At 44.7% G+C, this 25,753-nt stretch overlaps 1 protein-coding gene across 1 annotated transcript; it reads right to left on the bottom strand.

The window, feature by feature from the left end:
• Positions 1 to 343: 343 nt before the first annotated feature.
• Positions 344 to 24,881, bottom strand: SLC35G1 (solute carrier family 35 member G1). The gene is made up of 3 exons (XM_077258607.1): positions 24,475 to 24,881; positions 4,284 to 4,461; positions 344 to 3,300 (listed from the first exon to the last, which is right to left on the bottom strand). Exons 1-3 carry the CDS (start codon positions 24,746 to 24,748, stop codon positions 2,544 to 2,546), a joined length of 1,209 nt encoding a protein of 402 aa, XP_077114722.1. The 5' UTR covers positions 24,749 to 24,881; the 3' UTR covers positions 344 to 2,543.
• Positions 24,882 to 25,753: the final 872 nt, after the last annotated feature.

The following is a 25,753-nucleotide window of genomic DNA, read 5'->3' as shown; positions in this document are numbered from 1 at the left end:
ATCCCAGTCTTATCTTCGCCCACACAGTATTTTACTCAAAACCAGGACCCTCGTACCATCTGTCCTTACACCCTTCATGCACGTAATAGCCCTCTGTGTCTGTACTTTTACACACACTGTCTGGTGACCGGTTCTTTATTACACTGATGGCTGGACAGTACAATACAGGAACTTGCTACCATCCACCTTTTCTCTCTCCTCTATTTCCTCATAGATTGTAAGCTTGCGAGCAGGGCCCATACTCCTCTCGGTATCTGCTGTTTATGTGATTATTGTTATGCTGTTATGTCTTTTATTGTCTGTACAAGTCCCCTCTAAAATAGAAAGTGCGCTGGAATATGTTGGCGCTATAGAAATAAAACCATTATTATCACCTTGAATTGTGACCAGTGTGAGTAATTTGCTGTACTTTTGCTGTGTGTATCTCGTGTGTGCTTGTGTCCAGTGTGTGGTTAAGGTGTATTGTATTTACATAGTAGGTAGGACCAAAATCACTAAAAACTGTCTGTGAAAACTCTATATGGATTCAGCAACAAAGATCTTGTGTCTAGCCTCATGGACAAAAAAAAGACAGGGCTGTCATATAGAACAACCTCCTTCGGGGTTACAAAGACCCAATAGTTTTGTTGGGTTTTTTAGATTCTTTTACTGTTTACATCACGGTTCCGCTTTGAATGACCACTTAGCTATCACATTGGGCCACGGTAATAAATTCCACAATTGGGCCCTATTAACCCCAGTGTGATCCTGACCTAACGTAATCACTTTCAAGAAAACTATAAAATCCCTCACTGGAAATGTCAGATGGATAGAACTTAGAAAATCCTTGTAAAAACCTGACCACTCTGTGTGATAAGCAGCGCCGCACATTCGCTGCTCGTCTCTCTCTGCAGAATCCGTGAGTCACAGACTGCATCTGTAGGACATTCATCCATCCACCGGCTGACCAAGTGCTCATCCTTAAAATAAGAGAAGTTCTTCAGCAGCTGCGGTGCGTAATACACAGCTTGATACCTCTGCTGCTGCGGAACATCAGATTCCACACATGAAATGGTGCAAACCTCTTCTAAAGGCTTGTGATTTTCTTATAATTTACAGTGGGACGTACTGACAGATGACGGAGAATTCTGAGGATTTTATTCATATTCTGTGTATGGTGGATTTTTACCAGAATATTCCCATTTTCCATGTTTGGGCTCCCTGCCCTATTAAAATAATAACATATGTCTGTGCGCGCTTGTTACTGCGGGCATCTGTTGGCAGAATGATCACAGCCGTCTATAGTCGGCCTGACTGCAAATACCAGAATGTGACCATGTTATTATGGATATATGTATATATCTCTGCTAAAAGTCGGTGGCATTCACCTAATTGCAGGTTATATAACTGTATATTTGCACAAACAGCCCTGGATTATGCACTAAAAATGAACGCCAACCTGGTTTCATCCCAAATTAAAATTACTTTAGAGTCTATTGCAAACATTAACTTTTGTAGTGTTCCATTAATATCTTGTATATCCTGTACATTTAGAGGAGCTTTCCAAATCTACCCTCATCTAAGCAATCAGCCTTAATATATACTACCTGTGTATACTTTATTGATTCCTCGGGCCCTCAATTAGCAGACAGAAGTCAAAGAGCGTCCTTTAGGCCTCTGGCCGCCATGCGTCTGAATATTATTGAAGGGGTTGACCGGTCTAAAAGGATAAGTCTGCAGTCACGCTTTGTGACTGCAGACTTATGAATCCCCCAGTACTCACACTGTGCGTTGAGAGGATTCATCAGTGTCTTAGCCAGGACCAGAGGGTGCGTATGCGTTATGGTTACTCCTGGCCAGAGCCCGTCCAGTGGGCGCAGCCTCACACTATACCCGCCAATCCTGGCTGAGAAACCGGCAAATCCTCGCGGCGCACAGTGTATGTGCTGGCGGATTCGTAAGTCTGTGGTCACACAGAGTGACTACAGACTTATCAGTTTAGACCAGACGACCCCCTTTAAGGATAGGTTAAAAAAAATACAGTGATCTCCTCTGAGAACATTTCTAAAAATTCCAGAAAAACAGAATTCCGACAATCCTCATCAGGGTCACTCTGGGCACCGTCTTGCCACCGATTGTCTATTTTACAAAAATGCGGTTTGTTATATTTTTGTGGATGTCTACAAAAAAAAAAAAAGATGACCACTGCCAGGACGGAGACCAGAGTGACTCCATCGGCATCATTCAAGGGAAGGGCTCCATCGGGGCTGTGTTGGGGTTTTCATCAGAATCCCGTGTTTGAGGGGAGATTCCGATCGAAACCCCAACATAGCGCTAAGAGGAGAGCACTGTATGTTTGTGAGCCTAGCCTAACGCTTTGGGAAAGAACAGAAAACTGTGGTTTACTACACAGAGGACCACCGCAAGAAAAACGTAAACCATGCCTTATTTTTTTATATAAACGTGTCCTACAGTGCCACGACATCCAGAGACAGTGATTGATGTCGATTCCATAGACCTCACGAGTGTTTATGCCCGCCAGCAGCCATAAATGCTAAGTACACTTAGGTTTCTTCACTCTTCTTCTTTGAGCTGTTGTACCACTTGAGGATGGCAGTGCCGGCGGTGCTGGCGACAACACAGAGAGCCCCGCCGATTGTTAGCCAAGTCGGTGTTTGGTCAAAGAAAATAGACTGAAAAATAAAAGCAAAAACCACATCCATGCACCTCATGACAGATACTGGCCCGGCCTTCTCAATCTGTAAAGCTTTTACCAAAAAGGCTTGACCTCCCAGGCCCAGAACGCCTATAAATACCAGAAGCCATCTGTCTACTCCACAGTAAGGTAAACGCCAGACTCCAAGAGCAGATACAGCAATGACAGACTCAACAAGGCCAATGACGGCGTAGTACCAGATGGACAGAAAGTAATGCACCGACTTGCCCATTTTTCTCAGCACCACAATAGTCAATGAAGCACCAATGGCACCGGCCACTGCAGCAATAGTCCCCTTCATGTGGCTGGAGTAGTCACCCTCAAAGTCATCACCGGTCGACCCAAACAAAAACGGAGGCCGGGCTATCAGAACGACTCCTACTAGGGTGAAGACCATGAACAAGATGTCCCAGATTGTACACTTCTCCTTGAGGAAAATGCAAGCAAATATGGAAGTAAAGGCCGGGCTGCTGAACATGATAACGGTGGCGTCGGCCAAGGGCATGGACTGGTAAGCGTAATAGAGCAGTATCATGGCAGAGGAGCCAAGAAGTCCTCTTAGGAAAAGGAAAATCCTTTGATCCTTGGGTCCTAAGAATCCAAGTCTGTAAGGAGTAAAGGACAGAATATTATCCACAGAAATTTAGAATTTGACCGATACATAATCATAATGAGCAGTGATCTAAGTAATAACTGCACCGTGGTTCTATTATGTGGGTAAAGTAAGGTCCTCATACATTAAAGTTGATGAAAGTGGCAAATTTAAACCAAAACAATTTTATCAAGGCAAAGAACTTAAGAATGAACCATTCTTTTTTCCGACTTATCATAAACAGTCTTCATTTGAAATTAAGTAGGCTGTTATTTTTATTCAATTTTATTTCAATTTGTCTGGATGTGTCAGCATAAAGATCGTTCTTTAAACAATCATTCATCTGGCACAGTGTTCCCCAACTCTGGTCCTCAAGAGCCACCAACATGTCATGTTTTCAGGATTTCTTTAGTATTACCCAGGTGATACTTGCATCAGCAGGACGATCAAGAATCCCATAACCTGTGTAATACTAAGGAAATCCTAAAACCATGATCTGTTGGTGGCTCGTGAGGGCCTGATTTGGGGATCATTGATCTAGAAAAACCCTACAGTCTAATGGGTGTTAGTCTTAGTATTCAGATTGTCTGATGGGTGAACCTATTCCTGAACATCATTATAAGGCAATGTGCACACTTGGGTTGTGCAATGGATATCACTTGGGTTCACTGGAACCCGCTGACCTTTAATGGAGTCATTGAGTCATTTGAAACCTGACTTGGTCTATGTAATAAAGAACAATCTCTCCCAACTTACCAAATCATATGCATGCCCACCTAGGCTGATCATTCATGTACGTTGGCTAATCGCAGGGACTAGAACATAATATACAAGCACGCCCAGATACTCGGATAACACCCGAGCATGTTCGGACAAGACGTTATCCAAGCACGTTCGCTTATCACTACATGTCATGTCAGAAAGCCTACAGAGCGCAAGGAACCTACGCTCTAAATATTTTTTAGATCAGGTTTTATATTTAGTCTTGTGACTTACTTGAAATAAATTAAACCCGGGAGCACAAGGAACATCTGGAACACGCAACGTATCGCGCTGATTTGCACAGAGTGCATATCGTCCACTAACTTAACCAACAAGGCACTAGATGAGAAGAGCAGAGCAGACACAACTGTGTAGAAGATGCCAAGACCTGGACATTTGCATTTCTTTTTTCCTGCAAAGAAAGATAAAAACAAAGTATGAGAAGAGTGATCAATTAAGAGAATTAAAGAGGGTTTTCCAATACTTCTCCAAAATCCCACCCAGCATTCTTCCTATGCCCAAAGAATATTTTTCCAACATTCTCACCTAACAGAAACGTCACCATTATTGGGTAAATGACGGCCCAGCTTAATGAAGCCCTTCCTTGTTTTGTTCCATAACTGCACCCACACCACCTAACTATCCATCACACTCCGTACTACCGGTATATATAGTTCACTTCCACACAATTCAAACTCCTGTTTTCTTCCGTTCAGACATCATCTTCATTCCTATATCTTATCGTACATTTTATTCCTCTATGCTTTGTTATAATTGGATTGTAAGTATAAAGTTCGGGAGAATGACCTGTCATGTCCTTCATTATAAATGTATGACAGGAGCTGCTTAATCATCATCAATAATGGCGATAGGAGTTTCTGTCTTTCCCTATGGAGAAAGCGTGTGCAACATACAGAAACTTCTGGTGACTGAGATTCATAGAACATGAAGGGTTTCTCAGAGGGTTACCATGAGATAACATAACCCAACTGAACTGAAAATATCCATGAAATTTCAGAAAGAAAGGGAAAACAGCATAAGGCAATACTAGGTAAATTATACATATTGGGAGACTAGCGACAGAATGAATTAAAAAAAAAACAACAAACAAAACACAGAAGTGGTCATTCTAGTGTCTCACGGGAAGTCTTTGCTCTTTTCAAACCCTGGTAAATAGGAAGTCATAGCGGACATCATTTACTTGTCTAGTCGGATGTGCGTTCTGAGTCATGGTTTGTCATGTATCTGCAGTTGTATAGCAGAGGAGGGGGAGTCAACACTAGAAATGATACAGGCCGGTGGTGGTCATATCGGAATAAAAAAAGGAAAAGAGCAAGAAACAAAAAGACAGTAAAGTTTACAAATTATAGGACCAGGAAGTCTTTACTAAAAAAAAGATTACGACTGTGAAAAACACCTTTAATACACTTTATGTATGTGATAAAATCAAACACAAAATATCATGTATACGAAAGTTACACAAAATTTTCATTCTCAATGAATCGGGAGCGTCTGACAAATGGCGTGCGCCTCGCCGCAAATCTGACTCCAGTTAAGACTGATGTAATATTTCTGGGGTAAGGAATGGTACAGCACGTCATGAATTAGTCGAGCCGTGGAATCACTCCCCGCCGTGCCCCTGTGCTGACCATTTTTTCAGAGCTGGGCACATCAATCAGCCAAAAATTGCAAATTTTTTAGTGAACTCGGCATTGAGCAAATAATTCCGGAGCAAAAGCCTTGATGAATCGGAGCCAAAGACTCCTCAATAAAAATCACACCGTTAGTGTTCTTAATCATTGCTTTCAGAAACGGAAGTTTAATCAAATATGCTAATCAGGGAGCTCGGTGCACCCCTGGTGTGGCCAAGATGCTCAGTGCACCGTTTCTCTGGTTTTGCACCTTTCTGCCTCTCTCACTGGTGATTCACAGCACTGGACTGCTTGGCGTGAGCACTGCCTGTAGAATCACCAGTGAGGGACATGGGGAGGGCATGCAAAACCAGTGGTTGGAACGCTGCACGGACCCTCTCGGCCACACCAAGGGTATACCGAAAACCCTATTTAGCATATTCGATTAAACTTCAGTTTCTAAAGGTGCAATTTTTATAGAGGTTATATCCCCTACAAAGTATGCAATAAGAGCACTTTCTCCTAATATCAAATATTAATTAGTAATTGCGACATGAAAAGACAACTAGAGTATTTGTTTATGATCTCAAGGGGGCTCTCACCCACCCACCACATGAGAGCCCCCAGTTGGGTCTGTCATCATGTCCGTCCTTTCCACTGCGTACTGACCCTTTTTTTGGTTGGTATTTTTGGCTGTATCTGCGACAGACCTACAACGCAGACGATAATAGAATAGCCCTGAATAGAGCTGTTTACAGTATAAACTAACAGAGCTCCAAGAAAGAAGAAACCGTTCTACACTGAATATACACAATAGAGTTAAAACGGAGGATCATTTTGGACTGTAGTAAAATAAGCAAACACACAACAATGTGCCTGCGGGGAAGCAAACAGTTATGAGGAAACATACGGTAGCTTTAAATACCAATGGTGCTCTTATTTTATTCTAACTGCTCCTCTGTGCGCTCCGCTTTTTTCTTTTTTTTTTTTAATCCCCCAAGTGGTTTCAGAGTTCTGAGCTTTCTTTATTTGGAGATACTTTTTATGGTCTTTACTAAGGGCATGTGACTCACAGGGTAATAATGCTGAGCAGCTTAAGTACACGCCCCCGAGGATCCTGTGAGCCACACCCCCTTTATAAAAAAAAAATATACATATACACTCGCATCTGAGACTCACATCTACTATCCAGTTATGGCATATCGCATGGATGTGTGATAAATCTGCGACATGGGAATATCCCTTTAGATGGTTAATAAAACGACCTACCCTAGCTGCACTCTTTGGGTAATTGCATACAGTACAGTGCGGATTTTGTGCATTGTTTTAATTAATACATGAAGATTTTGTTGCAAAATTTCTCCTATGCATAGCAAAGTGCGACATTTTCAATGAATCCCTCACAAAGTAATGGCATGTTGCAAATTTTAAAAATCAGCACCGCAGGTCAATAAGCGCAAGGAAACTCTTTGTGACGTGAAGATGAGAGTTTGAAAAATCTCATTACATTTGCTAGTAATGTATTACTGCCTGGAATTTTGCAAATCCGTGCAGAAAATCACCTTGATGTGCATTTACCCTTAGGTTTTAGGTGGAAACTGAAGACCCAGCAATTATTTGAAAGTACAGCTCATGCCTTCCCCATGGTCTACACATGACATAAGGAACTTTCCTATGTTAACCCTTTATGGCGTATAGACAGGATTAGAGATGTGTGGCAGAGGGCTATGGAGCAGTGTTTTCCCAAATTCAGTATTATCAAAAAATTAATTAAAAAAATTGCATGAGGCGAGACGACCCTTTATGGAGAGAGCAAAGGCTTGTTCAGACATCAAGTGTTTCCTCGTTAAGAAGGATTTCCATGTTTTTCATGGACAGACCTCACACCTATGATAGCCTATGGAGTTGTTCACAAGTCTAATTTTTTTCCCCGGACCGAGTGGTCCGCACAAAAGCATGGAGGCTTGCCTAATATTGACCCGAGTGTCAGATCAAACTTGAAAATACAAATCTATGGATGTATAAAAACTGGACAGCCCTCCAATGAAATCTATGTACTTTCTGTTTCTCAAGCACTTTTTAAAACTCGGACAAAATTCAGATGGTAAAAGCTGACACTGAACGAATCTCTGACGTTCGAATGAACCGATTTAACAAACTGTCTGATACAGCGCCACTTACAGAGGTTGTCCACTACTGTAACATTGATGACCTGCCCTTACACAGGTTGCCCACTACTGTAACATTGATGACCTGCCCTTACACAGGTTGCCCACTAGTGTAACATTGATGACCTGCCCTTACACAGGTTGTCCACTACTGTAACATTGATGACCTGCCCTTACTCAGGTTGCCCACTACTGTAACATTGATGACCTGCCCTTACAGAGGTTGTCCACTACTGTAACATTGATGACCTGCCCTTACAGAGGTTGTCCACTACTGTAACATTGATGACCTGCCCTTACAGAGGTTGCCCACTACTGTAACATTGATGACCTGCCCTTACAGAGGTTGTCCACTACTGTAACATTGATGACCTGCCCTTACACAGGTTGTCCACTACTGTAACATTGATGACCTGCCCTTACACAGGTTGTCCACTACTGTAACATTGATGACCTGCCCTTACACAGGTTGCCCACTACTGTAACATTGATGACCTGCCCTTACAGAGGTTGTCCACTACTGTAACATTGATGACCTGCCCTTACACAGGTTGTCCACTACTGTAACATTGATGACCTGCCCTTACACAGGTTGTCCACTACCGTAACACTGATGATCTGCCCTTACACCCGTTGTCCACTACCGTAACATTGATGACCTGCCCTTAGGATACACTATAGGCGAGTACGGCACTCCACAGTGTGTCGGGTGCTTGGATAGGGTCCCACCCCGTAACACTACAGAATCCAGAACTCCAATTCTAAAGAATATCTTGCTTTATCAAATACAATCCAAAAATGTGCAAGATGTGAAGCTTTGGTTGGTATGAACTTCCATTTTCTGCATTTCCTATTGGTCTCTCTCTTTAGGTTTTATGTCCATCATGTAAAAGCTGATCTCTGGCTTCCTCTCCATGTTCAGTTTGTCCAAAGGCGGAGACCATGACGCCAGCGCTGATTGGGTGCCGACGTCACACGTCACAACACCGCACCGTAGACCGAGGACCAACACCGCAGGAATGGCACCGTCATGGGAGGTGAGTATAGGCTTTATTATTTTATCAGGGCCGAACATTTAGTTTAAGAAGGGGTTGTCCTAGAAGTGGACAACCCCGTTAAGCAAGTTGAAAATGAAATGATCTGTAAAAAGGCCTACAGTAAAAGATGACACATTTCCTTTGTATTTTAGGCAAAAAAAAAATAAAAATTATATATTAGTCATCTTTTACATTTTTAAATTTACAAAAAGTAAAATGGGCTGATCGACAGGTTTCGCACCATCACCAAGGAGAGGTCATCAATGTTAAAGTAGTGGACAACCTCTTTCATCATTATATTGCCTGAATTAGTGCCACAGCCACAATAATCATAAGGCTAGGTTCACAGGATGTTGCCAAAACTGTGCGGACATGCAAATGAGAATTTTAATAGAGCATTAAAGCATAACACAGCGAGCTCGGCTGTATCCGTAGCCCCAACTACTTGTGGTCAGAACATAGAGGCAGATATTTCCATGTTAGCCAAGCATGGCTCAAAATGGAATTCCCCTTTAATTTTCTCTGCAGATGTCACACGGCCAAAGTGCAGTCTCAAAGTGTGAGCCTCCTGGCCTAAACTATATTGTATGTCACATGGAAAACTTGCCCTGAACTTTGCCATAGTATATATTATTTACATTTTTGTATGAGGAGTTTAGCGATTTCTAGGTTACCCCAATTATCCAGGACGGCTCAGGTCCAGAGGAACAGAGAATATTATAGCTAAATATAAAGAAATTGCAGCTCACGTACTTGTGATAAATGCATTATCAGCAGTATTTGTTGAGTTGTATCATTAACAGACGATCTTTATATAGTTACAACCTAAAGTCCATCTTTTCTTCATTTCTTGCTGACTGTAGTTTTGTTTAATACGAATAGACAAAAAATAAAAAAACTGCCCCCATAAGCCGACCATGACCACATATCATCAGAACACGGTCTTATTACAGCATGCTGTATTAATACTGTATACAGTGAGGGCAGGGGTGGAAAAAATCACAAGGTCCTGTGGGGAGGGGGGATCCAGCTAGGAAGCCGACCTGTGCCAGTGCGTACGTAGGTTTCCATATATACTGGCACAATGCAGAATTTCAAAATTACGACAAACGTGTTTTTATTACACCCTAAAGCAGGGGTCCCTAACCTGTAGATTGGGAGCCACAAGTGGCCAACGAGCCCGTGATCTGTGGCTCACGGCTGTCTTCCAGAATGGTGCATTAGCACCAGGTCTAGCAAACAGATATGAAGAGCAGGTCTCCAGATGGGCAAAAGAGTGGCTCAGTGGTTAGCACTGGGGTCCTGATTCAAATCCCACCAAGGCCAACATCTGCAAGGAGTTTGTAGGTTCTCCTCCTGTTTGCATGGGTTTCCTCCCACACCCCAAAGACATACTGATAGGGAATGTGGATTGTGAGCCCCAATGTGGACAGTGATGATAATGTCTGTAAAGCTCTGGAGATACTATGTGACTGCAGACTTGTTAATCCTCTCAGCGCTGTGAGGATTCTCCGATGCAGACAGTCATGTGACCACAAAAAAGGGATTTGCATACCTCCGGACACATTCCGACTAGACGTGTCCAGCCTCGCTCAATACACTTACATTAACGGAGGCTGCACAAGTTTAGTAGACACGTGATAGCATGTATGCAAATTACATGTGGTTACGCGCCCACCCAGAGCAGCGTGAAAATATTCACAGGTCTGCAGTCACATTGAGTGACTGCAGACTTGTACCCTAAGGCCAGACAACCTCTTTAGTGTTAACATGCTTGCGTATATGATGTACGAGTGGATACACAGATGAGGCATAGTGTAGAGGGGGTCCAGACATGCCCTGTACAGGGGTCTACCTCCGAGCACAGGGAAACAATACATGAGGTCATGTCCTTAGCGATCTGACTGCAGGCGCACAACAGTACTACTGATACTACTGGTACGACAGGCAGTACTGACCATATCTCTAGCATTTGGCAGAACTTGTGGCTGCTAATCAGCGACTTTAATCAGTTCTGCATTGTTCTGCAATATGTCATTAACTGCACCCTTATTCATTAAGGCTAAGGTGTAAATACATTTTGGGCGTCAGCATAAGATTAAGCCTTCCAGCAGGAAATTACCGTACATTTCTACATTTCCTTTCCAGTTTCTCCCTGCAGCCAGGGTTATCTTATTTAGGTTTAGTTCAAAATTAAAGTATTTTTCATCTGTGTAGAAGATGGACTGGCTACTGACAGCACCCGGCTGGACCAATATAAGTCAACAGCACACTTCAGCCAGTCCTTGTAAAAAAAGAAGAAAAGAATGACAGCATGCACTAGTCAAGTCTGATCTGCAGAAAAGACTAATCCAACAAACTTAAAGGGGTATTCCAATAAAAAGAAGTAATCACTTTTAGATTGCTGGGGGTCTGCCTGCTGGGATCACCACCGATCACTAGAATGGGGCACTTTTATCTCTATTAGGCCGGGGCCACACTTGCGAGTTCAATGCGAGAAACTTGCGCATCAAGTTCCGGCACTGCCGCCGGCACTCGGGACCGCATAGAAATACATGCAGCCGCACACTCCGGTCCTGAGTGCCTGCGGCAGTGCCGGGGACTTGATGAGCGAGTTTATCGCATTGAACTCACAAGTGTGACCCCGGCCTTACAATGAAGTGGCAGTGGGCTTGCCCGATCATTACTCCATTCATCCCCTCGGCAGTCCCGTAGAGAATGAGTGAAGCAGCGGTTGCTCCATTGGGACAGGGATAAAAAGTATCCCGTTCAGTGAGGATCCCAGCGGTCTAAGAGTTATCACATATCTTGTGGATAGGTAATAATATCTTCCAATCGGCATACCCCTTTAACAGGTATTTTACCATGGGCATTGCTGCTACCTGCCTGTTCTACCCTGCATCAATCTCTGTCGACACCGAAGTCACAAACCGCTCCTGCCAGCGATTCTGTGGCTTCTGCTGACATCACATCACTCTTTTCTGTTGATGTCATGCTGATTGACAGCTGGCTTGCCACAGGCCACAGGGAGCCAGCTGTCAATCAGCATGTCATGACCTGTTGACAGAGCAACCTGGAAGCGGAAGAGGGACTCTGTGGACGTGCAGCTGAACCATCGGCAGGAGCGGTCAATGACAGTTCAAAGCCAAATAGAACAGGCAGGTTTAGTTAACCTCTACCTGCTTGTTAGTTTTTTGCTCACAGGAAAAAAATGAATATAGTCCTGGAAAACCTTAAATGTTTTCAAGTGTTTTTTGGTGCTCATTGGTTGCAGAAACATTGGGATTACATGCTTAAAAATGCAACTTTTTTTGTTAATTTTTTTTAAATGCGTTTTTTGTTTTCAGGCTCCTCAAAGTCTATAGAGAAAAATACACCAAAGAATGAACGGTTCCAGAGTCTTTAAATGTAAAGTGAGTCTTGACTGAACTGTTAAAAGGCAGAAAAAAATTACAAAATATAGGAACATGGCCTACAGAAAATTTGTAAAAATCCCATTGGAATCCATGAGAAAACTTCCACGTGTTGCAAATTTTAAAAAAGTTAGTGGAACACTAAAATGATATATTATATGTATATATATATCACGGATTGATTAAAATGTAAAAATAAACTTAGGCAATCTCACCTTGTAGATCCCAAGTTGGATCCCCTGATACAGGGGGTCTACAGTGGTTCCTGAAGCGGTGTCTGCCCTGTTCAAAATTCTCAACCCTAGAAGAAGCGTAATCAGCGAAACATCTGACAATGTGCTCTTCTAATCACCTGACCGCTGCAGCCAATTACAGGCTGCAAAGGTGCTGTGACTTCTGAGCAGGGAAGACCACGCTTCTGGGGCGGACTGTGCTGGATCTGCTGGGGCACTGGAAGGCTAGTATGCCTGCGTTTATAATTTTTAATCAACCCATGCCCTTAAAAAAAATATATTTTACTGTTGGATAACCCTTTGAAATCCACAGTATGTCAATGAATCAGTTAAATCTGCAATGAAATTCATAATCTGATCTGCCTCACGGGTCAATTTTGGGGCGGATTTCGTCCAGACTTTTCATGCTGCTTGTAGGTAAAATCTCACTCACTTTGCATAGCACTGAAATATTATCATTGGATTTCTACTGCTTGTACAGGGAACCATACCAACATTTTTCCGATTTGTTCTAGTCCTGCGTACTATCAATGTGTAATATAAATATTATAAATTAATTACATAAAATTTTATATTATCATTCAAAAATACTAAACTGCTTAATATACTGTATCAAGCCAATAGCAATATTATTTATTAATAAATAATGGGTGAATCAACAGATCAGCCCTGTAACGCTATTTTAAAGAGAATCGTTCAGCAGGTTTTTGCTAATTAATCTGAGAGCAGCAAAATGTAGGGGCTTAGACCCTGATTCCAGAGATGTGTCACTTGCTAGCTTATGCTGCATGGCTAGGAGGATAGGAGTTAGAGGGTACACGAGAAGGCGTTTGGTGGGTTTATTAGTGACTGTTGTGTGGGTTTGTAAGTGTGTTTATTCCTTTTCATTCTCCTACTTTGGTTTTACCCCATCCTCCACTCCCCGATACATTCCTCTGTTGTATGTGAGTGAATATTTGTATGCCTGGTATTTTCCATTGCCCCTGTTCGTGTTTTCTTGTTCGTATGATTCGCGTACTACGGTGCACAACTACTCCCCTCTTCCTTGGGTGGGGGAAGGGTACAGACGGAGGTGGACTCAGGAGATAATAAGGCAAGGTATGTGGCCCCGGCATCTTCACCTTCAGAAGTATCCCGGGGTACAGGGCGAACTAGGGTGCCCTTAGTGTTAGGGACAGGGAAGGAGCCCCTGGTTCCGGGTCACCCCACAACCGAGTCGTGACAGATTCTCTTCAAAGTGCTTGTCTGCTCTTAAGAACTTCTTTTTGTTTGAACCATTTCCCAACAAAGGTGAATATGGTTTCCAAATGATCAGCTGTATTCTGGGGAAAATGTTGCGTTCCTCTGTAGTATCATCAAAGGTGAAAAGGAGCATTACATGGAGCCGTTAGAAATACATGGATGGTGTGTGTAATACAGATATGCTGCGTCCTCCAGAGATAGGGCTGTTCATTCTAGCTGTTCAAAACTCCAAAACCTTGAGGCTATGTGCACACTTTGCGTGGTTCTCTGCGGGTTCTCCCGCAGCGGATTTGATAAATCTGCAGGGCAAAACCGCTGCGGTTATCCCTGCAGATTTATCGCGGTTTGTTCCGCGGTTTCCGCTGCGGGTTTCCGCCTATACTATTGATGCTGCATATGCAGCAATATGCAGCATGAATAGTAATGTTAAAAATAATAAAAAATGGTTATATACTCACCCTCTGACGTCCCGATCTCCTCGGCGCTGCACGCGGCGGTCCGGTTCCAAAGATGCTGTGCGAGAAGGACCTTCGTGACCGTGGCGTCATCACGGTCATGTGACCGCAACGTCACCGCAGGTCCTGCTCGCACAGCAACCCTGAGACCGGCCGGCCGCGTGCAGCGCTGAGAGGTGAGTATATCATTATTTTTTATTTTAATTCTTTTTTTTTACACAAATATGGTTCCCAGGGCCTGGAGAAGAGTCTCCTCTCCTCCACCCCGGGTACCACCCGCACATTATCCGCTTACTTCCCGCAACGTGGGCACAGCCCCATGCGGGAAGTTAGCGGATCAATGCTTTCCTATGTGTGCAGAATCGCAGCGATTCTGCACAAAGAAGTGACATGCTGCGGAATGTAAACAGCTGCGTTTCTGCGCGTTTTTTCCCACAGCATGTGCACAGCGGATTGCGGTTTCCATAGAGTTAATGTAAATGTAAACACTATGGAAACTGCTGCGGACCCGCGGTAAAAACCGCAAAGTGTGAACATGGCCTGAAAGTTGGGTCTGGCGGCGGATCAAGCCCAGAGACGCCCATCAGACCGGACCAGACAGTATGAGGACACTGTATAAGATATTTTTGCAGCTGCGCAGAGCGGGTTGGAGATTCTTATACACCTTCCTAGAATACTGTGAAACAGGCGGTAAAGGTGGTGGCCGTGCTGTATATTGGGGAAAGGCAGACTTCCTGTAGGATCTCAGATACGTGCGCTCCTTATACAAGTATCCAGCAGACAGTACAGAGCCGGAGCTGTCAGTGAATTCTGCAACCTCATTCATTCTCTAGGTCATCAGAGCATTTGTTGTATCAACACCAAACAATGAGCGTCAATCACTTATATATCAGCAGGAAAGCTAAATATATACAGGACAGTTAACTCACAGAAAGCAAACACGGCAGGAAGAGTTCATCACCGGCCCCATCCCCCATCATTACGTCTATGTCACAAGAATGCGCTTGTCACCTTTTCCATAAATGACTACGATCTGCACTACTATCCATCTAACACTAAGCGTTGTGAGGCCTCTCGGGTTTGTTCCCATGGGCTCCACAGATCTTTGCAGAATCGTATACTTCACACTATGCTCTGCAAAGGGTAAAATCTGTTACGAGATCCGCAGCATAAATTGATACTAGTGGGTTGGTTTCCCGGAAAGTAGTGCAGAAGAGTCATGCAGAAACCCCCTGTGAGTAAACCCTGCAACATATGCCTTACTCACCCTCACTGGGTCCTGTGCCGAGTCTCTGTTGCTGCTCACATTGTCTGCAGCGCTGATGTAATGTCGATGGCGCTGCAGCCAATAACTCACCTCAGGAGCTCTGAGCGCCTTGTGCTGTCAACTCAGGTGGAGGTGAACCTGACTTTAGCGCTGTGTGGACAATACGGGGGCTTTCACACTGCATTTTGGCATTCGTTCATTGGTCCCATCGGGGCTTACGTTCAAATGGGATTTGGGCATATTCGCCGACTGGGCCATAGACTATAATGGTGCCACCAGAGCGAATGTGCCGTGCATCATAGTGGAGGCGGACATTCACACGTAGTAGACTGCATCTGGGTGTCCGTCTCCAGTGGGCGTACACACCCGAAAATGATGCACGATGGAGCCCACGTGCCCGTGGGGCAGCTCAGTGAACCCGTGGGGCAGCTCAGTGAACCCGTGGGGCAGCTCAGTGAACCCGTGGGGCAGCTCAGTGAACCCGTGCGGCAGCTCAGTGCACCCCTGGGGCAGCTCAGTGCACCTTCCCACCTATCTTCTCCCTCTTCTTTTTCTGTTGACACCTCTGGCTTTACAGAAGCCATAGAGCAAGATGAACGGAAAACAAGTACCGTAGATGGAAAGCTGCTCTGAACTGATGAAGGGAGCACTAAAAACATCGGCCCTTGGTTTGAACAGTAATTATATACTCATAGACCCCTGAGGAGTGCACCATCCTCCACCCTGTTTTCTGTCCCGAATCGTGCACGCTCTGATGCTGGTACATGAGGCAGCTTCGCCTCTGCAGCATCGGAGGAGCACAGCAGCACTGAAGCTAGCCGGGACGGCTGGACTGGGCTGTTAGCTGGCGATCCCACTGGGCTGTTAGCTGGCGATCCCGGCCAGCATTAAGCGCTGCTGTGCTCCTTCAGAAGAGTAATCACAAAAGCTCACTAAGAATGATGGTATTACCTGGGCAAAAAAAAGAAAATACAATTTTGGTTATCATTGTGGAGGGAATTTTCACAAACAGTAAATTAGACAGTTGTTCCGTTTTTAGAGGCAGCTTCAATTCCGCCCCTCTGATGGGGATTACCATTTAAGCAATACTCAAGGAAAAAAGTTATTAGAAGTCCAGACTGTCGTCTGTCGTGAGGATTGTGATGGCGGGTTCCCCCACTCTGGGCACAACTAATTATATACTTCTCCCCTGACTGTCACTTTAAAAAACTTGGAATAGAGATTACCGGTACATTAAATCCCGGGGGCGGCAGGTTACTGCGGTTACTGTTTGCCGTCCACCTCCTTTAATATATGTGTGGACTTTGGTCCAGGCTCAGATTTACAAGCCTTTACTAGGAAGCTGCTGATATCGGTTATCACACCCGCTCTGTGTTCTTTGTGATCAGTCTGATCAAACCATTATTAAAGAACTAATAAAAAATACTCTTAGTAGGGCTGGTCTCAAGTTCTTAAAAGGTTAAAGCTGTAAACTACTTTGCAATTTATTAAAAAATCTCTCTAGTCTGAAGAACAGAGGGATGTTTAATGTTATCGAGTACAACTCGTCGCCTAGGTTACTGGCCACCTAGCCTTGTCAGAGTGGTCGGTTACCCAGGCAACGAGCGCGCACCACTAGAAGGCTCTATGGGGTCTCTTTGAAGCCGCCTGCAGTTGTCTGATGCTGCAGAAGCTACTTTACCTCTGAGAGCCGAATGAGAGAGCGCCGGACCGGTGGAACAGATACGTGTCCGGTCCGAACTATCAGTCTAACGCCCCTGACAAGTATGATGGCGGGAGGCAGAGGAGCAGTGCTCTCATGAACACAGAAGATAGGGACACTCCTTTAGGCTGGGGCTACCCTAGAGTACAGTGACTGTCAAGCAAGTTGTAAAAAATCTGATGCGGTTGGACTTCTTGCAACTTGCTTGTCACAGTCGACGCACACTCGTGGTTGCAATGCGACCCCGTTCACTTGTATGGGGCCCAGTTACGGCTCATAAAAAGCGTCCGATTTTTCCACGTACGAGAAGAACGGACCTACTATTCTCATCTGACTTTGATCAGAGCGTGGTCAGAGTGTCATCTGTTTTTCTCCATCTTCTTCCTCCTGACAGTCCGTGAAAATCGGACCTCATTTAGATGTCACCCAAGTGCGGTCCAATTCTTTTTTCTCCACGGACCCATTGATTGGCATTGCCGATTTTGATCAGACCCTCGGATCAAAATCGGATGTCTCCAAAATTTTCCACGGACCACTGGGTCAAAGGAAAAAAAATAAAAATTGGACATGTGCACAGTCCAATAGAATATTATAGGTACGAGTGCTATCTGTCAAACCGAATTGTAGCACTCGTACGCAAAAATAGGACGTGAATAAGCCCTTAAAAGGGTACTCCCATCTCCAAGATCCTTTCCCAAAATATAGTAGGTGTAACAATAATAATATTAGCAAATACCTCCAATTAAAAATGCAGTATAGTTCTTCTGATAAGCTATGTGCAGGGAAGTGCAGTAGCTTAGGTATCTATGGTTACGACAACTCATAGTGACAGTTAGTGTTCGTAACCATGGATATCTAAGCTACTGTAATGCCCTGCAAATGAGGGAAGTGACATAGCTTATCAGGAGAACTATACTACATTTCTAATTGGAGGTATTTGATGATATTATTACACCCACTATATAACGGGATAGGATCGGGGAGATGGGAATACCCCTTTAAGGACAGTGTTGGAGGTTAACCCATCTCCCTTGATGTCATTGAACTGTGTTAGTAAATAACGTGTCGTAACTTAGTCTTTAAAGTTTATGTAATTTTTTTTTGTCCTGGACATCGGGATGAGTGATAGAAAGAGCAGAAAATTGTTTTCTTATCTCCTTGATCACTGTTACTTCTTGCCAGTTGTTAAAACCTCCAGAGCACTGACCTGCCCTATTAATGATTGACGTCAGCCTTGTCCTGACCTGTGCGGGGCTTTATATCCCGGACCATAATAAGCCGTGATGGAGAACGTCCTGCACTGACTGTGAGGGGGCCGTCAATTACAAGGCAATTACATGGAAGCTTTGGCGTGAGGCCAGAACTGTGAGCACAGGATCCACGTGCACAATTCTGCACAGTCATCCTGAGAGTTACGTTTCCACTTGTGTCTGACTTTAGTGCTGGAGACTATCAGGACCGACACATACAATATTGGGAATATGTATTCACACATTTACTATTGTAATATACAGTACAGACCAAAAGTTAGGACACACTTTCTCAATTAAAGGTTTTTCTGTATTTTTATGACTATGAAAATTGTACATTCACACTGAAGGCATCAAAACTATGAATTAACACATGGAATTATATACTTAACAAAAAAGTGTGAAACAACTGAAATTATGTCTTATATTCTAGGTTCTTCAAAGTAGCCACCTTTTGCCTTGATGACTGCTTTGCACACTCTTGGCATTCTCTTGATGAGCTTCAAGAGGTAGTGACCAGGAATGGTTTTCACTTCACAGGTGTGCCCTGTCAGGTTTAATAAGTGGGATTTCTTGCCTTATAAATGGGGTTGGGACCATCAGTTGTGTTGTGCAGAAGTCTGGTGGATACACAGCTGATAGTCCTACTGAATAGACTATTAGAATTTGTATTATGGCAAGAAAAAAGCAGCTAAGTAAAGAAAAACGAGTGGCCATCATTACTTTAAGAAATGAAGGTCAGTCAGTCCAAAAAATTGGGAAAACTTGGAACGTGTCCCCAAGTGCAGTTGCAAAAACCATCAAGCGCTACAAAGAAACTGGCTCACATGAGGACCGCCCCAGGAAAGGAAGACCAAGAGTCACCTCTGCTTCTGAGGATAAGTTTATCCCAGTCACCAGCCTCAGAAATCGCAGGTTAACAGCAGCTCAGATTAGAGACCAGGTCAATGCCACACAAAGTTCTAGCAGCAGACACATCTCCACAACAACTGTTAAAGGGAACCTGTCACCCCGTTTTTTGAAGATGAGCTAAAAATAGCGTTAAATAGGGGCAGAGCTGGGCGTTACATTAGTGTCTTTTGTGTGCCTTTATTACCCACCTATGCTGCTGAAATACCTTTGTAAAGTCGCCGTTTTCTGCTGTCACTCACGCTGGTCTGGTCCTATGGGCGTGGTGACAGCGCTGTTTCTCCCCCAGATCAGGCTCATCATTCCGTTGGTGGCGTAGTGGTGTGCGCATGTCCAACAGAGGATATCCACTGCCCAGGAGCTGAAAAAGAGCGCGATCTGCGCTATTCAGCCGTTTACCGGTGGGCGCGGTCAACTTTCCTGTGGCCGCGCGTGCGCAGATGGAGCGCTCTGCTGCCCGGGGCTTCAGGAAAATGGCCGCAGGATTCCGCGCGTGCGCAGATGGAGATCGCGGCGGCCATGTTCCTGAAGCCCCGGGCAGCAGAGCGCTCTATCTGCGCACGCGCGGCCACAGAAAGATGGCAGCGCCCACCGGTAAACGGCTGAATAGCGCAGATCGTGCTCTTTTTCAGCTCCTGGGCAGTGGATATTCTCTGTTGGACATGCGCACACCACTACGCCACCAACGGAATGATGAGCCTGATCTGGGGGAGAAACAGCGCTGTCACCACGCCCATAGGACCAGACCAGCGTGAGTGACAGCAGAAAACGGCGACTTTACAAAGGTATTTCAGCAGCATAGGTGGGTAATAAAGGCACACAAAGACACTAATGTAACGCCCAGCTCTGCCCCTATTTAACGCTATTTTTAGCTCATCTTCAAAAAACGGGGTGACAGGTTCCCTTTAAGAGGGGACTTTGTGCAGCAGGCCTTCATGGTAAAATAGCTGCTAGGAAACCACTGCTAAGGACAGGCAACAAGCAGAAGAGACTTGTTTGGACTAAAGAACACAAGGAATGGACATTAGACCAGTGGAAATCTGTGCTTTGGTCTGATGAGTCCAAATTTGAGATCTTTGGTTCCAACCACCGTGTCTTTGAGCGACGCAGAAAAGGGGAATGGATGGACTCTACATGCCTGGTTCCCACTGTGAAGCATGGAGGAGGAGGTGTGATGGTGTGGGGGTGCTTTGCTGGTGACACTGATGGGGATTTATTCAAATTGAAGGCATACTGAACCAGCATGGCTACCACAGCATCTTGCAGCGGCATGCTATTCCATCCGGTTTGCGTTTAGTTGGACCATCATTTATTTTTCAACAGGACAATGACCCCAAACACACCTCCAGGCTGTGTAAGGGCTATTTGACCAAGGAGAGTGATGGGGAGCTACGCCAGATGACCTGGCCTCCACAGTCACCAGACCTGAACCCAATCGAGATGGTTTGGGGTGAGCTGGACCGCAGAGTGAAGGCAAAAGGGCCAACAAGTGCTAAGTTTCTCTTTGAACTCCTTCAAGATTGTTGGAAGACCATTCCCGGTGATACCTCTTGAAGCTCATCAAGAGAATGCCAAGAGTGTGCAAAGAAGTCATCAAAGCAATAGGTGGCTACTTTGAAGAACCTAGAATATAAGACATAATTTCAGTTGTTTCACACTTTTTTGTTAAGTATATAATTCCCCATGTGTTAATTCATAGTTTTGATGCCGTCAGTGTGAATGTACAATTTTCATAGTCATGAAAATACAGAAAAATATTTAAATGAGAAGGTGTGTCCAAACTTTTGGTCTGTACTGTATAGGTTAGGGGGATGCCCAAAACTAAAATACTTTTATTATATGCAAAAAAAAACTAAACCTCCCCCTCCTCCTATCAAAGTCTTTATCCTCTTACTATATTGCAGCCATCATATTATATAGCACTGTGCACTTACAATTTCTCATTTTGCCTTTCTACCCAGATAATTTTTCTATTTTCTCTGCTCTATGTAGAAACAGGAAGTCTCTTGTTCCTGCAGAAATCATTCCCCTACTGACCCAGTTGCTCCCTTCTCCCCCTGCCAAGGACTTTTGCAGTGACTCGTACAGGGAAAATTGACCCCCTGTTTCTACATGGAGCTAAGAAGGATTCAGCTAGTCAGTTAGTAATCACATGATGTCATAGACCTAATGGAAAAGAGAAGAATTATCCGGGTAGAAAGGTAAAATAAGCAATTGTAAGTGCACAGTGCTGTATATTATGATTACGGCAATATATTTGGGTACACATTTTGATGGGAGGAGCAGGGCTTCTTCAACTACCAGCGGCCCTGTGGATGCAGAGCATCGTTGGGAGTTATAGAACCACTAAAGTCTGTGATTAGCTGCAGTGGTCAGGGGACTAGAAGTCATCAGAGAAACAGAGGATGATGCAGTATTAGCATCAATTGACATCTACAGCCAAATGGAGTGGACATTGGTTCCAGACCTGTCACAGACCTCCATAGCAGCCTTCACTAAATATTTGGAGTCATTTTAATAATCCAGAAGAAAGCGAGATTCCAACAAAAAGATCCTTTAAAAGACACTTTTGTTGCAACACGTAGAAAAATTAATTCCACCACCATAGAAAAAAAGCATACGGGTTTCAGACACAGTCCTACGTCATTGCCTTATATGGTATAGGACTGTGTCTGAAACCCGTATGCTTTTTTTTCTATGGTGGTGGAAGGATTTTTTTCTACATGGATTTTAATATGTCGCAATAAAAGTGTCTTTTCATTGCTGGAATCTTGCAGTACTACAAATCTCCGTACAATTGTTATCCCTCTCCTGCAGCCGATCTGACCTTACATTTTAACAATGACCTGTTCACGCTACTGAAATGTCTGTTTAGAAAATATGTGTATGGAATAAATGGCTCTATAATAATAATGTGTATCGGGATCTTTTCTTAGAACGATGTGATGCCCGTCCTCTGTTATTCCTCCTGGAAATTTATGAATAAACTGAAAACTCTGCATTTCCAGACATAACAACAGAGGAATAAACACGGTTCAGCGCTGACTCCCTCTGCTGCCTCACGCTCAGTGTTTTGGCTGTAGTGGTGACATCACTTTGACAACTCAAATGACCGCTGCAGTCAATCACTGAGCTTAGCGGTTTGCCGAAGTAGAAAGGACAAGCAGCGACCCCTGTAACTGGCTGCAGCGGTTATGCGATGTCACCACTACAGCCAAAACACTAAAACTGGAGAAGCAGAGGAGCCGATGCAGGACCGCGGGAGCGGTGAACCATCTGATTCGTGTGACTTCATCTTAGGCTAGGTTCACATTGCGTAGGGCAATCCGTTTAGTGCTAGTGGATTGCGCTAACGCAATGTCTTTTTATGGGTCGTGTTAACGTCCCCGCTCGCGCAGATCCCCGATCTGCCAGAGCGGGAAACGGACCTCGGGTGCGCCGCGGACGCTGCAAGCAGCGTCCAAGGCACGCCACAAAAGAACGGCACATCGCTAGCGCGTGGTGAAAATGGCACGCGCTAGCCATGCGCTTCAGCAAAAAATCACATTGCTGTCAATGGGTGCGCTAACGGACCCGTTGCACGGCGTTAATTGCGACATTTTCGCCGTGCAACGCTGTCCGTTAGCGTTAACCCATTAACGCAATGTGAACCTAGCCTTACTATTATTTGAGCAGTCGGACCACTTTTCTAAAACTTGGAGACCCCTTTTAATAAAGCAGAAATATTAGAGACAGATACGTGAATTGGTTCCAGAATTACTTATTATGTGGATAGATTGTGACACAAAAGTTGTGCGAAACTACAGGGGATCATCCAGATCAGAGACCAGGGTCTCACAACTACGGTACAGCCGTATACCCCCCGCATACTGTACAGCCATATACCCCCTGTACTGTACAGCCATATACCCCCGCATACTGTACAGCCGTACACCCCCCGCATACTGTACAGCCATATACCCCCGCATACTGTACAGCCGTACACCCCCCGCATACTGTACAGCCATATACCCCCGCATACTGTACAGCCGTACACCCCCCGCATACTGTACAGCCATATACCCCCTGTACTGTACAGCCATATACCCCCGCATACTGTACAGCCATATACCCCCGCATACTGTACAGCCATATACCCCCTGTACTGTACAGCCATATACCCCCGCATACTGTACAGCCATATACCCCCGCATACTGTACAGCCATATACCCCCGCATACTGTACAGCCGTACACCCCCCGCATACTGTACAGCCATATACCCCCGCATACTGTACAGCCGTACACCCCCGCATACTGTACAGCCGTACACCCCCCGCATACTGTACAGCCATATACCCCCGCATACTGTACAGCCGTACACCCCCCGCATACTGTACAGCCATATACCCCCGCATACTGTACAGCCATATACCCCCGCATACTGTACAGCCATATACCCCCGCATACTGTACAGCCGTACACCCCCCGCATACTGTACAGCCATATACCCCCGCATACTGTACAGCCATATACCCCCGCATACTGTACAGCCGTACACCCCCCGCATACTGTACAGCCATATACCCCCTGTACTGTACAGCCATATACCCCCCGCATACTGTACAGCCGTACACCCCCCGCATACTGTACAGCCATATACCCCCGTATACTGTACAGCCGTACACCCCCTGTATACTGTACACCAGGTATATAGCCCCATATTGTGTACACCAGGTATATAGCGCCATATACTGTACACCAGGTATATAGCCTTGTATACTGCATATACACATATATTATATACACAAAATATACATATAGAAAGACTGTACATACGCACAATATGTGCATGTGTATGTATATATATATATATATATATATATATATTCATACACACACACTCTATACATACATTATATATATATATATATATATATATATATATATATATATATATATATACACACACACACTGTATATACACATGCACTCTATACATATACATACACCACACAATATATACACACACACTATACATATATATATACACACACACGCATGCATACACTCTGTACACACATATAGACACACACCCATACTCCCCCGGCCATGATACGTCTATGGCGCCGGCTCTCACCCGTCTTCTCATCCGTCACCATCAGGCAGACACAGGTCTTGTGGGGGCAGCAGGAGCGCTCGTCTTCAGGGTCCCGGGGACACGCAGAGGTGAAGGGGCTGTCACCGGAATCAGCAGTGTCCCCCTCCGCACGGGATGCACGCTGCTGCTGGTCACTGTCCCACCTGGGATCCCGCAGGCTGCCATTATTATCCGGGGGAGGATTTGGGCCCAGCTCTTCTAGGGTTATGATCTCCGGCTCCTCTTCTACAACTTCCCGGTCCTCGCTGCCCATGGCGGCCTCCGTTATCGTATCAAGCCGGCAGTGTGTGCGCCGAGGGCGATCATCCCGGTGTCTGTGCCTTAGAGACGGCCACTGGGGGCAGCAGAGAGCAGGAGCCGGCGAGTGACAGCGCTGAGGGGGCGGGGCGAGCAGGCAGAAGGTTCCACAGGAAGGACGCAGCGCGCGCAGACCTGGTGCTGCCAGGAAAACAATGGGGACGGGAGGTGGTCACCGGCTGTGGGGGGGGGGTGGCTGGGGTCTCCGGCTGTGGGGGCAGGCCGTGACATGTCGGCTCTACAGTCTGGTTTATGTGCACACGTTGAGTAAATGGATGCATAAATTCACTGTTTCTCGTGCTCAGGCAAAAAACGCATCAAAACCTCGTTTTTTGCAGTTGCGTTATTCCTACCAGAGATGCATACATCTGCACCATTTCTGCTTTGTTTGACAGGAAAAATGCACAGAGAATGAAGAATTGGCGTGTTGCAGATAATTTTCTACACCAAAGCTGCAAGTCACAAATCAGCAATGTGTGACTGAGGCTATGTTCACAATTTGCGCTTTTGATGCTTTTTTTCCGCAGCCAAACCCTGCTCTCTCAGCAGTAAGGAAGCAGCGTCGAAAACACAAGTTCTGCTGAGTGCCTCGGTTTTTGCAGCACTTTTGGTGGGTTGTTTTTTCTTGCTGCGTTTTTCTCAGTACATTTGCGATAAAGTTTAGTGCATAAAAAAATAATCTGATTCAAGTTCATCAGGTTTTGGCACCAAAAATGCAGCAAAACCTGATACCTGCGTCTTTTGCACTACAATGGGTGAAAGGAAACACTGAGGTAACATGCTGCATTTGGAAACAACACAGTTTCTTGACAAAGCAGGAAAAACAATGTGTGCAGGAGATTTCTAAAGTCTCAGACTTTGGTGGCACTGAGAAATAGCTGAAAATTTGCATTAAAAAAACGCATAAAAAAAACTGTGATTACAGGGATACTACATTTACTTAGTTTTGTTTTTTTATTTG

The sequence above is a fragment of the Ranitomeya variabilis genome, chromosome 4 (assembly GCF_051348905.1).
Source record: "Ranitomeya variabilis isolate aRanVar5 chromosome 4, aRanVar5.hap1, whole genome shotgun sequence".
Classification (NCBI taxonomy): Eukaryota; Metazoa; Chordata; class Amphibia; order Anura; family Dendrobatidae; genus Ranitomeya; species Ranitomeya variabilis.
The sequence above is the reverse complement of the archived record's forward strand: the minus strand, read 5'-3'. Positions and strand labels throughout refer to the sequence as shown.